This window comes from Pseudonaja textilis, chromosome 5 (genome assembly GCF_049901715.1).
Source record: "Pseudonaja textilis isolate UNSWEBS1 chromosome 5, rPseTex1.2, whole genome shotgun sequence".
Taxonomy (NCBI): Eukaryota; Metazoa; Chordata; class Lepidosauria; order Squamata; family Elapidae; genus Pseudonaja; species Pseudonaja textilis.
The window spans coordinates 16,215,070-16,229,316 of NC_141994.1; the positions used below are offsets into that span (position 1 = coordinate 16,215,070).

Consider the following 14,247-nt stretch of genomic DNA (forward strand, 5'->3'; position numbering starts at 1 on the left):
CTTTCCTCGAGCCTCTGGGAGGGCCAAAACGGCCTCCCCGGGCTCTGGAGACCCTCTGGAACTTCCAGGAGGCCCATTTTTCGCCCACTCCAACCTCCGGAGGTTTTCCTTGAGCCTCTGGGAAGGTAAAAATGGCCTCTCCAGGCTCCGGAGGCCCTCTGGAGGCTGGAAAGGGGCCCATTTCCGGCCTTCTGTAACCTATGGGAGGCCCGTTTTTTGCCCTCCCTGAGTCTCCGTGCAGGCCCTGCACTTACCTGGCATTTGAATGGGCCACATAGGGACTCTTGGGAGGGGTGGGATGGGCGGGGCCAGCCAGGGGTGGGATTTGCCAGTTTGCCGAACCAGCCATAAAACTAGCTATGGGTTCGCCTGAACCAGGGAGAACCGGTAGCAGCCCACCCCTGCGTACATATCTATGTCTTCTTTCAGGGAGAAGTGTTTCCTAATTATCCGGAGGCCACGCTTTTCTGGGAACTGAACGCTGAACCTCCCTTATGTAAAACCTGCATTTTGTCACTGACTTAAGACCATTATTCAAAATATATCCCAGTATTTTGATCTAATTATACTAACTTTCATTTGCAGAAGTTCAGGACTCATTTGTAAGTCTTGTTTAGACTCATGATTATGCTAGTCCATACTCTTGAGTAATATTAAATAATTTCATTTCATATTGCTTGGAGGTAGAAATAAACTGGACAGTAGAAAACAAAAAAAGACCCAGAAGTGATTATTATACAGGGTGCAATTTTTGCAGAAAGCATGGCCATTACCAAACACTAGCCATTTAGACACTACTGAAAGTGTTGCATAGAAAATGTGACAAAATCTTTGTCAGATATTGAATTTAGACTCAGTTGTCCCTGCAGATGTAGCTTCTAAATGATAAGAGCTAAATCAACACTATGAAGTTTTACATAAATAAACATCACTTCTGAGTCAGATAAATTATTGAATGACATTCTTCTGAGATGAGTGTCTTCTGGCTTTTCTAGGGACAAAGCTTACCACTTTTTCTCATTACTAAAACATCACCACACTCGTCTTCAATTGGGAGAAAGATCTCGGGGACTACAATGAGGATCCGTCTCTTTGGAGGTGGGCTTATATTCCAAGTGCATTCAACATTGGCTGGGTAATCTCCTGGATAGTTGGGGGATTCGATGTATCCTGTATAGTCTCCAAGTTCTCCACCACACTGTTGATCTACAGAGAGAGAGAGAAAGAGAGAGACCATGAGAAAGAGAGATGAAGTCAGACTGAGCTGACCTACTCATGTTTTAGTTTCTACAACAGGGATTCTCTTCATCTACTTCTTGGTCTCATTTTAAGAAGCTGTACAACTGTAAATAATTTTGCATTTTAAAACTCACTTCATTAATATTACTTTGGATGATTTTCCTTTGGGGTCTTGATCTAACTACCGTATAAATCTAATTGTGTTATGTTCTGTAAGTCTGGGAATGAATATCGGTCTTTGGCTATGCTTTGAAATGGGTGGGCGTGGGAAACATTGTTCCTCTTTGCAACTCCTTCAATTCCTAGGGAAGACAGAGATGCTTCTAAGAATGATGATCACGGGCTGTATTTATGCTCTCCAAAGAGTATTTTTGCTTCCAAACAGAAGCTGTAGCACAGTTCCAGTCTTTCCTTGTATGTAAAGACAAGACTCAAATGGTAAAAGCTCTTTCATCAGCTCAAATGGGATGCAGATACATCATGTTGCCTTTTAAAAAGTTAAATATTTCTCTTTTGGGGAGGGGGTGGGGGAGTGGGGTAAGCCAAAGCCAAATATGATAATGTGTGAATGTTTCCTCTTCCTGAAGAAAAGCTTCCTGTTTTGGGGAAGAAAAGGAAAATCTATAGAGTAGATATGACTTTTCCCTTCCTCATAGTAAGACCGTATTTCCCCTCTACTACATATGCTTGCTATGGTTAGCAAGGTGATGCTCACAGTGAACACTTGCTCTGAATTAGCTTAATTTAACACGAGTGACAGCATCATACGGCCAACCCTGTTGACTAGGTACCAACACGATTTACTTTCTTCTGCCAAGGAAGAGGAAAGCTATACACGCAAAAGTATACTTTATTATGTATCCTATGTAAGATATATCATTTGGTAGCTATATCCTGTTTCAGCAGACAGCAGCAATGGCTGTTCTCAGATGATCTCAAAAAAGCTAAGCAGGGTCAAGCTGGGTTAATACTTGAATGGGATGCCTCTGGAAAATCCCAGTGCTATAGTTAGGCAAACCACCCTGGGAGTAGGCCAGGGATGGGATTCTACCAGTTCGCACCTATTCGCTAGAACCGGTTGTTAACATTCTAAGCAGAGAGAGAACCAGTTGTTAGAAGAAGTTACTGGGCTAATCCTGTAAGGAAGGCAGGAAGGAAACATTCTGGTGTTGCTTACAGAAACTGCCTCTCTGTTAACCCTTATTACATTCTTGCCAGGACTAGACCTCCTGTCTCTGGTACTTCTCTGGAGTTTTTTTTCCCCTCCTTTGCTGTACTTTGCTTGTGTGCAGTGACCATTCAAAGGTACAAGGGCACTGAAAAAAGTGACTTATGACCATTTTTCACACTTACGATTTTTGCAGCATCCCCACAATCATGAGAGGCCAGGTGAGGAGATGCGTGCCTCAATGTGAGTGATGTTGAGTTGGCCACGCCCAGCCAGTCATATGACCACCAAGCCACACCCACCAACTAAGCCACACCCACAGAACCGGTTGTTAAAAAATTTGAGTCCCACCCCTGGAGTAGGCCATGGCAAAAAAAGTTCTGTCTTCCTGCCAAGAAACCTGCATATGTCCATCAAGTCACCAGAAATCACACTTGGCCTGAAAAGCTTTTTTCTAATTCAGATAATAATTAAATACGGATGATATACAGATTACATCTAAATCGTCATGCTTGTAGATGAGCAATAAATAACCAATGAACAATATTGTTAATGTACGAAAATGAGCAAATATCAGTACTCTGTACCTGTTTAAACTCCAGTATCTTCCTCAAGTAGAAAGTATAAAATAATACACTTGATTGTTATGTTTCTTTGTACCACAGAGAAGGTTAATGCAGCCATATTTATAACAGAGTTGAAAGGGACCTTGGAGGTCTTCTAGTCCAACCCCCTGCTCAAGCAGGAGATACTATACCGCTCTGGACAAATGGTTCTCCAATCTCATTGTTCCCACTGTCAGAAAATTTCTTCTTAGTTTTAGGTTGGTTCTCTCCTTGATTAGTTTCCATGTCATGCTTCTTCTTCCTTCTGGTGCTTTGGTAAATAGGTTCTCTTCTTTGTGGCAGCCCCTGAGATATTGGAACACTGCTATCATGTCACCCCTGCTCCTTCTTTTCACTAGACTAGACATACCCAATTCCTGAAACCATTCTTTATAAGTTTTAGCCTCCAGCCCCCTGATCATCTGTGTTGTTTTTCTCTGCACTCTCTCCAGAGTCATGGACCCTTAGAACATGTCCTTTGCTGAGGAAGATATTTCTTCTCTCGTACACGGAGAACAGACTGCTAAGATAGCGTTTCCATAATCTTTATATTATTTTAAAGGAAGTAAAAACACATTAGAGAGATGTTGAGACCTTCTATTTTATAGTAGCACCAAGAAGGATTTGTATGGGACAATTGACTTCATGCTCAAAAACAGTTCACTTGATGTGATCTGAGGCTGAGTTCCTTCGCACCTTTACTGTCTTACTCTACTGCTAAGGATAGATCAGGTTTTAGACTGGCTGAGTTTAGAAATGAATTCTGCATTTTGATGTTTATATAGCAGTCAAGCAAATAATCACTAAATTTCACCTGTAAGATTTTCAAACTCAACTCAATTATATAATACAAGTGTAGCTTACAGATGGGCTATGACTGGCAATAAGATTTAAGATTAACTAATTTAGTAACCTGCTCACAGGGCATTCAAGGCAATATTGGAAGTAAGGCAAAACTTACTTTTACAGTGTGTAACGTTAGTGGAACCATCAAAATCTGTGCTTGTATTTCCAGGGCAAGTGATGCAATAATTCTGGCCAAATTCAGGTTGGTAGGTTCCTACAGAACACCTGATACATCTGTGGGTTGTAGAGTTGTAGTAATGGCCAGGAGAACAATGAACTGTTTAGAAGAGAGGCAGGTTGTTTTACAATGTATGCAAGATAAAAGGAACAGAGAGAAAAAAATAAAGAAATACATCAGGCTGGCACTGGGCAAAAAGTCTTATCTAAGATACTTTTGCTACTTTTTAAGGCAAATAAAATACCTGTTATATTACAAATCAACCCGAAACCCTCACTGAAGGCACAAATGACCAGTCTTAAACTATCATACTTTGGATGCATTACAGAATTGTTATTCAGCAGATTCTGATCAGTTTTGGAGAACCGGTAGCGGAAATTTTGAGTAGTTCAGAGAACCAGCAAATCCCACCTCTGACTGGCCCCGCCCCCATCTATTCTCTGCCTCCCATTGAGTCCCAACTGATTGGCTGGGTCTTCTTTGGTTGCCCTGGACAGGAGAACAGAGCTGGAAAGCAGGTTAGTGGGTTGGGGAGGGAATGGGACTTTGCAGTAACCTTCCCCCAGGAGTGGGGAGGGAATGGGGATTTTGCAGTAATGTTTCCCTAGGAATGGGATGGGAATTGAGATGTCATGCCCCTGTAGGAATCTGATTCCGAGGGGGAAGCTGAGCAGCTGGCAGGGATTGGGAGCGTGGCTCCGGTGGCTGGGGAAGAAACTGGGGAAGGGCAAAGTCCGGCTAGTCAGAGCAGGGGAGAGGTAGAGCAAGGCAGAGGGAATTCAGAGGAAGATCCAGGCCCACCCCGCTCTTCATCCTGGGGGAAAAAGGGAGGAATGGAGAAGGGAGCAATGTGAGTTGTGTGGTTTAGGGGGGAGGAAAGGGTCCTGATTCCTTTCATTAGCTGCAGCTGGGAACACAGTGTTTAAAAAGGGAGTCTGCGCATAGCAACTCATGGGAAGCAAATTGCGAGTTATCTTTTATGGTTGAGGCTTATCTGGGTCCCTGGTGTCTTCCCAACTGTGTGTGTTTTGTTGGCCTTTGAAGTCTTCAGTTCCTTATCCTGCCCTGTCCAGTTAATTGCTGCAGCGTGGTTTGTGTGGATTTTAATTTACAGTTTATATGTACTTTGTTATCGGACTGAATTTCCCCCACTTAAAGGCTGTTTTTGGGAGAGTTTTTTCTCCAGCCGAAGGTAACTGGACATAGGGGGCAAAGTTGGAGGTATTAAAGGGACTTTTCTTACTTATGTGACTGTGTTGCCTTTGTGCCATGCCCTGTGTTGTCATCACAGGAGATTTTACAGTATCCTCCCCTGCCACGCCCATCAAGCCACACCACGCCCACAGAACCGGTAGTAAAAATGGTTGAATCCCACCACTGATGCATTATGCAAAGACCCAGTTCTTTAAAAAGGCTTTGATGCTGGAAGGAAAGAGAAGGAGAGGGAGGATGACCAACAGCAAGCGGGGTGGACTCCTAAGTGGCGAGGCTTGGAAGAACAGATACAGCATCATGAAGAAGTTGTATTTGTGGGGTTGCTACGAGTTGAAAAAGACGATGAAACATAATCAACCCATCATTTTAGGATATTCTTACATTTTATTTTGAGCTGCCCTAATAATATATGGAAGGATAGAATATAAACTTACCTTTAGTTTCACAGTCTTGAAATGAAACTGCGCCCTCATATTTTGTCCCTAGCCCTCCACCACAGGGGAAGCAGAGGGTCCGTCCTGGTTCAGACTGGTAAGTGCCAAGTGGACACAGTCTGCAAGGTTTAAAACCATCAAAAGAAAACTGCCCAGGAGAACACTGTCCTAGAAAGGGAATAAATCTATGGTTTACACATAAATATAGCTACAGTTATTTCAGTGCCTGTGACATTTGCTCTTTGGGATTCCTGTGGTATCTTTTTTCTTTTTTTTTTTTGCTTTTTTCTGCTAGAAGACAACAAAAGGCTTTGGAAGTTGCAATCATGTGACCGTGGGACACTACAACTCAGAGGTGGTATTCAGGAGGTTCTGACCAGTTCTGGAAAACCGGTAGCGGAAATTTTGAGTAGTTTGGAGAACCAGCAAATGCCACCTCTGACTGGCCTCGTGCCCATCTATTCTCTGTCTCCAGAGTCCCAGCTCATCAACTGGGTCTTCTTTTGTTGCCCTGCACAGGAGAATGGAGCTGGAAAGCAGGCTAGGGAGGGAATGGGATTTTGCAGTATCCTTCCCCTGCCACGCCCACCAAGCCACACCCACAGAACTGGTAATAACATTTTATGAATCCCACAGAACTGGTAATACATTTTTTTTTGAATCCCACCACTGCTACAACTGGTTGTAAATGCGAGCCAGTTTACCAAGTTCCCAAAATGCAACCGCATGATGTGGAGTGCATGCACACAGCAGTTGTAACTTTGAGGACGAGTGATAAGTAGCTATGAAATCTGTTGTAACTTCAAATGGTTAGTACGCGATCAGATATAGGTTGAGGACTATTGTATAAGATATATTGTAGGAAACTCAGAGTAGTCTGATTGGTGTTTCACATGAAGTGATTATGCATATATGAAGGATCTAAGCATATTCCAAGAAACATTTAACAGTCACAACAGAAAAGTCAGTATAAACAATGGTTTACTGGTCAGATCACAACTTCAGATTTCTCCTTTTGTCCTATTTTTAATTAACTTTTCACTCCAGTTTCTGAATGAAATTTGTGAAATGAAATGCACATGGAAGTCATAACTTTGATGAGGATCATAAGTAGCTATGAAATCTGTTGTAACTTCAAATGGTTGGTAAGCGATCAGATGTAGGTTGAGGACTACCATCTAAGATATATTCTAGGACAGGGTGCCTAACTCACAATGATGACCAGGGGTGAAATTTGTGACCAGGAGTGAAATTCAACCACCTCGCACCACCTTGGGAGAGATGGTAGGGATGATTTGAATCAATTGGCCCCGCCCACGCCCGCCCTCTTCCTTTTAGAGACTGAGTCCCACCAAGCCACGCCCACAGAGCCGGTAGGGAAAAAATTTGGATTCTACCCCTGCTTGATGATTGCAACTTTTTCGCCCTTCGCTAAAACAGGGATGGGTGTGGCCAGCACATGATGCATCTGGCCCATGGGCCGCGAGTTTCACACCCCAGTTCTAGAACATTCAGAGTAACCTGATTGGTGCTTCACACGAAGTGATTATGCGAGATCTAAGCATATTCCAGAAAGCATTTAGCAGGCACAACAGACCAAGTCAATACAAAACAATGATTTGCAGCTCAGATCACAACCTCAGACCTCTCCTTTTTCCCATTTTTTATTAACTTTTCACTCCAGTTTCTGGATGAGATTTGTGAAATGAAATACTACTACTTGCCTCCACATTCTAAGACACTTCGTGCACCTTCAATGCCTTGCCCATCATTCCCTGGACAAGGTTCACAGGAGAGCTGCCCTTCTGTGTCTTGATACGTTCCTGGTGAGCAAGGGATGCATTGATTATGTTCTCCACTATAATAGGTGCCAACGCTGCAGGTAACTGGGAAAATAAAAATCAATTCTATGTTTATTACTGCTCCATTATCACAGTGTCTTCATAGTACTATCGATCAGTAGATAAGATATTGCAATCTTTGAGTAATATTTTAAATCCCCACAGAGCATTGTTGCTACCATGTTTCTCCAACAATACGGCCTCCCCCAATAAGAAGTCCCAGCATGCTTTATAGGCATAAAATCAAATTAAGCCCCTCTCCCCAAATTAAGGCCTATATTAAACATGCGAAATGGGGGGAATGGCGGGGGGGCTTGCCGTTAGGAAGTACTTTTTGCTGCCTGTGTTGACTTCAGCATTGGTGGGGCACTTCGTATCGGAAGACCTTGCGCCACCATTGCTTTCCCTTCTCCCCATGCTGCTGTGGTGTTTAAAGCAATGCCGTGGCATTTGGCACAGCCATGCGCGGCCAGCTAGGGCTCCTCTCTACAACTGGAGCCCGGTGGAGACACTCGGCTTCAGGTGTTCCTGTCGCCGCCTTCTCTTCGCCTTCGAAGGCAAAGCCAATTCTTTTAAAAATGACGCCCTACTACTGGTACGACAAAGACTCCCCTGCCTGAGAGGGCAGCCCAACCCCACGTGGGGAGGCGAATCTCCTGGGGCTGCAGTGCAGGATTGGCCCAACCCGGGAGAAGCGCCCAGTCGCCATCCCTGCCTGGCTGCCCTGTCCTAGACCGCGAAGAGCTTCGCCTGGGGCGCCCAGCGCAACTGACAGGCAGGCCCTCCTGCCCGGCGGCGGAGCTCTCGCCAAGGCAGTGAGCGCCTCCCTGCCGGACCCTCCACTCATCCCGCCAGGGCCACACCAGAGCCATGTGGGCTGGGCAGAGCTGAGAAAGCGAGCCACGGGTGCGTGCCTGCCTGCCAAGCGAAAGAGCCGGGCCAACCCAAGCTTGGCTTCCTTCCCAAGTCCCTCCAGCCTGAACCCGAAGGGGCCACTGGGAGAGGCTGTCTGAGGCAGTGATAATGCCCACCCATCTGCGGACAGGGAGGCGAGGCGACGGCAGTGCTGCTTCCCTGGCTGGTGGGTCTGCCAGAGAGAGCCCGAAGCTGCCCGTCCTTTCTACCCCTTGCCCAGTCTGTCCCCATCCCCACGCATCTCCAAACGCACCGGCAGTTCCAAACGCTGCAGCGGCATGGGCATCGGGCAGAGGTGCTCACTTGGCGGGGCTCAGCTCAGAGAAGGATGCGGCGCAGGCCATTGCCTTGCCTCCCTGTCCCCTCCTGGCTCACTTTCCCAGCTCTGCCCAGCCCGCACGGTTCTGGCGCGGCCCTGGCAGGATGAGCGGAGGGTCTGGCAGGGAGGCGCTCGCTGCCTTGGCGAGAGCTCCGCCACCAGGCAGTTGGGCCTGCCGGTCAGCTGCGCTGGACGCCCCAGGTGAAGCTCTTCATGGTCTGCCCGGCACCAGGCAGAGATGGTGACTGGGCACTTCTCCCGGGGTGGGCCAATCCTGCGCTGTGGTCCCAGGAGATTCGCCTCCCCATGTGGGGTTGGGCTGCCCTCTCATGCAGGGGAGTCTGTTGTACCGGTAGTAGGGTGTCGTTTTTAAAAGAATTGGCTTTGCCTTCGAAAGTGAAGGAGGCGACAGGAGTGTCTGAAGCCGAGTGTCTCCGCCAGGCTCTGGTTGCAGGGAGGAGCCCTGGCTGGCAGCGTGTGGCTGTGCCAAATGCCGCAGCGTTGATCTAAATGACGTAGCAGCATGGGGAGAAGGGAAAGCAACGGTGGCGGAAGGTCTCCCGATACAAAGTGCCCCACCAACACTGAGGTCAACATCCAAGCTGTCGCTGCCCGCCCGCCTGAGGATGCAAGGGGGGGGGGAATTAAGTCACCCCCGAAAAGACGGCCTAGCTGTTTTTTGGGGGGTCAAAAAAAAATAAGGCCCAACCTTATTTTGTGAGAAACACGGTAATATTAGAGCACATTTTTGCTTCTATACATAAAACAAGCTCTGAAATCTGTACATATTGTTGACAATACAGTCAAATTCTGTATTTGATTACAGCAGTGTTCTACTGACTGTAATATAGCTGACATATTAACAAAGCCTGTTTCTGTGAACAAACATCAGGAATATGTTAAAGCATTTGGATAATCAACTGTTCAGCTTTAAATGGAGGAGTGTTAAGGTAATGAAGATTTAATAGCTGACCAACTGTAAGCCAAGATGCTGAACTGAGGATGAGTCAGCAGGGTACTGCCAATTTAAGAAACTGTCTACATAAGGGAGGCCATGAGAGGGCGTATCTCTTTCTCCTCGCATTCTATCTCCATTGTAGTTCTCCGTGCAGAGTAATTAAGATTGCTTGCTTTCCTGGTATGTGCCTAACACGTATATGTATGGATATAGCAGTCTTGTATATAAACCACTGTTAAAAGACAAAGCCTCTGCATGCTGTGTTGTACTCCTGGGTTGTCTCACAATAGTAGTCACGTTGCAAACTCTCTGACAATCGGGCATCTAATTTGTTCAATTTAGATAAAAATATTAATCAGAACTGCAACAAAAACATCTGGAAAATCCTCTTAAGAAAACATTTTTTTCTGGGCATGTGAAGTAAAGCATTTTATTCAAATCTCACCACATTTTCCATCTTGCTGCACTTGCCCAGTACTGCAGGAATGTCCTTCGCTGACAATTTTAGCTGCCTTCTGAGCTATTTCGTACTCTGTCCCAGAAAACTGAATGAAAAATTGCTGCTTGTTAATAGATTTTCTCAAGGTTTTGATCGCTGTTTGTAGTTTCTGTTCCATTCTTTTCCTCAAACAGTCAACATTGCAAGTGTCTAAGAGGGAGAAATAGAAATGTTAGAATCAATTTAGAGCTGAACTAGAACACAGTTTTCATAGTCACCTTGCTACCTCGCTGGGTCCTCTAATTTGTCTGGAGTAAAATATATTTCTGAAGTTACTGACACCTCCAAGAAAAGGAAGCCATTCATATCAATAATTGAATTAATTTATCTCAATTAAAAAAGGATTATGTCTCAGACAATGTTGCCTGCTACACCTGTTATATCTGAATCTGTATATTGAATTTCCATAGCCTTAGAAACCTTGCTTGTGATTCACTTACTTATTTCCATGAAAAAAACCCTGCAAATCTCTCCTGATGGAATTATACAATCTTCAGAAATCTCTTTACGGATTCAGTTGATTAAATTCTCACATGCTGTTTCTAGACCTGTATATTGGTTCTACTAGATGCCCGTTCTACAGTCTAGCTGCCTTTGTTCTTGGTCAGCACTCAATTCCTTAACTTCATCCTTTTGCTTCCGTATAAAATCACAATATTATAAAGTTTAGGATTAGGCATATGCTTGCTTTATTTTTCTTTGGGGTTATTTGATATACACTGAAGAATCTTATGACTATCACTTATTTTTAGACACAATTCTTTTAGGCAGCATACATGAACTTAGGCAGTATATCTACGCATATACATACATACATACAGTCCAATATTATCAAAACCAAGTCAGATAATTATTTCTACAGACAGATTCCCAATAGCATAAACTTCTAGGAATATGAGTCAAGTTTAACCTTGACCTCAGTATGGAGTTTTGATTTCCTCTCCAAAAAGTGAATAGTTAATGATACCAGAGGTGGGTATTCAGCAGGTTCTGACCAGTTCTGGAGAACCGGTAGCAGAAATTTTGAGTAGAACTGGCAAATACCACCTCTGACTGGCCCCGCCCCCAACTATTTTCTGCCTCCCAAGTCCCAGCTGATTGGCTGGGTCTTCTTTTGTTGCCCTGCACAGGAGAACGGAGCTAGAAAGCAGGTCAGTGGGATGGATAAGGAATGGGATTTTGCAGTAACCTTCCCCCAGGAGTGGGGTGGGAATGGAGATTTTACAGTATCCTTCCCCTACCACTCCCACCAAGCCACGCCCACAAAACCAGTAGTAAAAATTTTTGAATCCACTGAATGATATGGATGTTGAAGAATGTTTGGACTGTGCATTGCAACAGAAATAAGTCTTTATAAATACATGAAGGTGGTATTAGTTCTAATCATCAATACTGGCTTAAAGAAATAATACAAACATATTTCACTAACCTGAAACTTCTTCAGACTTCATCTCCATTTCAAATTCAGCCGTGATATGGGATACTTCTTTTGACGGAGATTTTCGCCCACGGCGTTTTTTCTTAGAGGAATCACATTTGAGATTTACAAAAGTTATGTGGCAATTGTCTGCACAGGGGAACTGACCTCCTTTGCACAACAGAAACAACACGGAAAAAATTAAGCTGTGTAGTAGTAGCATTACACATTGTCCCAAAACAAATTGATTGTATATGACTGGTGGACAATCGGAGGTGGTATTCAGCAGGTTCTGACGAGTTCTGGAGAACTGGTAGTGGAAATTTTGAATAGTTCAGAGAACCGGCAAATACTACCCCCGACTGGCCCTGTTCTCTGCCTCCCGAGTCCCAGCTGATCGGCTGGGTCTTCTTTTGTTGCCCTGCGCAGGAGAACGGAGCTGGAAAGCAGGTTAGTGGGGTGGGGAGGGAATGGAGATTTTGCAGTATCCTTCCCTTGCCACAGCCACCAAGCCACACCTACAGAACCGGTAGTAAAAAAAAATTTAATCCCACCACTGTGGCCCAGTGGAAAAAGCAGACTTTACCTAAACTGCTTTTTGTGCGAAAACCTCAGAACTGGCTTTGCTTCTTCTGTACAATTCTTCTGTGGAATTGTCAGTAAAGCTATACTCCTGGAAAGAACAATGAGTTTCTTTTGCTGCATGGGCCAACAGGATAGTTGACAGGACCACTCATTAAGTCACTTTTCTCAATGCTGTTAAAATGTGGAACTGTAGCTAAACAAAAGTTGTAAATTGAGGACTACCTGTAATTTATTCCTATTACTGTATCACTACCAAAACGATTAAAAGAAAACAATTAGGGCAGTTCCCACAACTTGCAAAACAGAATTAGGCAAAACCCCAAAAGTTAATTTACACTGAACTGAGAAAAAAATGCAGTGTTTCACTGGGTGTTTTTTTTTTAATGATTCAGAAAAAACCCTTGTACCTAGAAGAGTTTGCTGCTTTCCAACTTCCTTAATCTTCTCTTTGTTCCGAGGCCTGAAGTGACACTTGGCATCCTTAATTTTAAAGCGAGCCTTCTGCTTGATGGGTGGCATTAAGATGTCTAGAAGAAGAAAAGAAATGATAATCTCTTCTATATTTTTAAGAAACTAAAAGATAGCCCTGGAGAATTTTGTAAATAAACGAGAGAAAGGTTAAACAATAATTTTATATAACTGTTTTTAACGCTGGCATTGTGAGTAGCATAACATTTGATGAAACCAAACGTCACGCCTTTCATACTAATATTTTTTTACTGAGCCAGATTAATGATGGATTTGGTGACAGGAATTCTGGAAGTTTGATAGATAAGAAAAATGTTCTTTTTTTTGGAAAGCAATCAAAGGCTTATCTATTTACTTATTTAGGATGTTTATACTCTAATCCCAGTGGAATCCAGGCAGAATATAACAGTGCCCCAAATAAAATGCATAGTCAAAGAACCCCAAAGTACAACATAGATGAAGAACGCCCAGGGGTGTGCTGCTGCGGGTTCGTACGGGTTCGGGAGAGCCCCTAGTTAAGATTCTGGGCAATTTGGAGAACCCCCAAATCCCACTTCTGGCTGGCCCCGTCCACTCCATCCCGGCCCTCCCAGGAGTCTGTACGCGGCCCATTTTGGATGTAGGTAAGTGCAGGCCTGCATGGAGGCCCAGAGAGGGTGAAAAACAGGCCTCCCGGAAGTTTGGGTAGGCTGGAAATGGGCCCGTTTCCAGCGAGTCTTCAGAGCCGAGGGAGGTTTTTGTCTTCCTGGAGGCTCAAGGAAAGCCTCCAGAGCCCGGGGAGGGCAACAACACCCCTCCCGCTTGGAGCAGGGAGCCGACTAGGCCACACCCACCATGGTCAACTTGGCAGAGAACCCTTTGCTAAAAATTTTGAAGCCCACCCCTGAGAACACCATGTCTCAGGATTCCAAGAGACTGAGGCTCACCTTAGCTCACCTATTCCTTTTGGAATATTGACAAGGTAGGGGCTACATGTACCTTCAGGGAGGAGATAAAGTGGGGACTGCCACAGGCCGTTATATAGCCCATTTCACATAAACTTCAGGGGGGAGGAGTTCTCAACAAGTCTTCTTTATTTTATTTTATTTTTTTTACAACAAACTTTATTGATTATAAAACTAAAATATCAAACAAACACATACACAACACATAAAAGAAAAAAAAGAAATAGGAAAAGAGAAAATGATTAAAAACTAACAATTCTATCGACAGTCTATGGTTCCTTGCTTGTTATCAATATTGGTGATATATTTACAAATACATCTTATTGCGAATATATAATTACTACCTCTTTTACATTATACGTTGTTTACTAATGTATTTTCTATTTTTGTTTTATCCAGTCATACCAGCATCCCCAGCTTCTATAATATTCTGATGTTTCTTTTTCCTTAAGTGCTAAGGTTAATTTGTCCATCTCTGCACAGGCTTTTATCTTCTGAATAACCATTTCCTCTGTTGGAATATCTGCTTGTTTCCAAGACTGTGCAAAGGTTATTCTGGCTGCAGTAAGAATATGCTGTATTATATATTTGACATTTTTAGAAATTTGTCTGTTAA

At 44.0% G+C, this 14,247-nt stretch overlaps 1 protein-coding gene across 5 annotated transcripts in view; it reads right to left on the reverse strand.

Moving 5' to 3' along the window:
- The window catches only part of SCUBE1 (signal peptide, CUB domain and EGF like domain containing 1), a 200,665-nt gene that overhangs the window by 17,391 nt on the left and 169,027 nt on the right, over positions 1-14,247 (reverse strand). For all 5 annotated transcript variants that reach the window (XR_015743772.1, XR_015743771.1, XM_026702705.2 and 2 more), the window contains 7 exons: positions 12,627-12,746; positions 11,647-11,805; positions 10,164-10,367; positions 7,410-7,571; positions 5,686-5,853; positions 3,974-4,135; positions 1,009-1,206 (listed from right to left, as the gene is read on the reverse strand). Coding sequence is in view for 3 of the 5 variants with exons in the window: in XM_026702705.2 (XP_026558490.1) it covers positions 1,009-1,206; positions 3,974-4,135; positions 5,686-5,853; positions 7,410-7,571; positions 10,164-10,367; positions 11,647-11,805; positions 12,627-12,746 (1,173 nt within the window). In the remaining 2 variants the exon portion in view is untranslated. The remainder of the gene's footprint in view (positions 1-1,008; positions 1,207-3,973; positions 4,136-5,685; positions 5,854-7,409; positions 7,572-10,163; positions 10,368-11,646; positions 11,806-12,626; positions 12,747-14,247) is intronic.